At 38.0% G+C, this 966-nt stretch overlaps 1 protein-coding gene across 1 annotated transcript; it reads left to right on the top strand.

Annotated features, from left to right (window-relative positions):
• The first annotated feature begins 373 nt into the window (after positions 1 to 373).
• LOC149087958 (cytochrome P450 3A19-like) lies at positions 374 to 718 on the top strand. The gene is made up of 2 exons (XM_089252656.1): positions 374 to 468; positions 585 to 718. The coding sequence occupies exons 1-2, from the start codon at positions 410 to 412 to the stop codon at positions 697 to 699; spliced, it is 174 nt and encodes a 57-aa protein (XP_089108782.1). The 5' UTR covers positions 374 to 409; the 3' UTR covers positions 700 to 718.
• The last annotated feature ends 248 nt before the right edge of the window (positions 719 to 966 follow it).

The raw sequence follows: 966 nt of genomic DNA, 5'->3' as shown, positions 1-966 counted from the left end.
AAAACAAAAGAATAGCATAATGAGCTTGTCCGTTAGTTTACGGCGCATTTTCAGTGATTTTTGAATCTTAATATCTCAACAAATATCTACTTAGATACGAGGAATGTTTTTTGGGGGTGCTCAGGAGGAGACAGCACAACAACTTTATAACTATGTTCTCTTAGAACAGGGTATCCGTATAAAAGTTATTTTTTATTTTAATAGCTATTCAGCCAATTGCAACATGAATGACTGAGTTTTACACGTTATCTGGATACGTTTTCCTAATTGCAAGTACGCACCTACGATCAAGGGATTTAAGGAATCACCCTTTATATAAATGTTGTACAAAAATCTCTTATGAGTTCTGCTTCCAAATATCTTTCCGATTTAATAGCAGAAACAATTCACATATCAGGAAGTTCAGAGTATGAAGTATCTGGACAACGTCGTATGGGAAACATTACGAATATTTCCACCGGCTACAGTGTAAGTTTCTGTCAATTCGTACCTGTCAAGCATTATCGGGGATAAAAAATTGCGTACTTCAAACATGTTGAAGAAAGAGTTAGTTTCTTTTACTCATGCCCTCACTCCTCATTTAGGATAGAAAGGAGGGCGCAGGAAGACTACGATCTCGGTGAAACTGGCATAAAAATTCCGAAAGGTATGGTCATTTTGGTGCCTGTGTATTCCATTCATCATGATCCGGAATTTTAAGAGAATCCGGAAAAATTCGACCCGAATCGGTGAGAATGATCTTCATACGTTATTCCAAGCTTTGTCTCATCACACCCAGGTGTCAGAAAATTAGTCATGTAGGAACGCATGATAGGAACGCAGAAATATACATCAAAAGTACTAAGATTCGTTCTTTTGCATCTTTTGTCCACTTAGGTTCTCGCAAGAGGAGAAAAACTCACTCGTTTATACCGTTTGGTGCCGGTCCAAGAAATTGTGTTGGAATGAGATTCGCCCTGATTGAGA

Source organism: Pholcus phalangioides, unplaced genomic scaffold (assembly GCF_987345545.1).
Source record: "Pholcus phalangioides strain wild (caught in Gottingen) unplaced genomic scaffold, Ppha-v1.0 ptg000003l_1, whole genome shotgun sequence".
In the NCBI taxonomy this organism is placed as follows: domain Eukaryota; kingdom Metazoa; phylum Arthropoda; class Arachnida; order Araneae; family Pholcidae; genus Pholcus; species Pholcus phalangioides.
Note: the sequence above shows the minus strand (reverse complement) of the source record. Positions and strands in the feature narration are given on the sequence as shown.

Excerpts from the sequence above, each read along its gene's own strand:
- LOC149087958 (XM_089252656.1), top strand. The coding sequence starts at position 410 with ATGAAGTATCTGGACAACGTCGTATGGGAAACATTACGAATATTTCCA. Across the intron at positions 469-584 it reads ATATTTCCACCGGCTACAGT|GATAGAAAGGAGGGCGCAGG; the intron begins GTAAGTTTCTGT and ends CTCCTCATTTAG.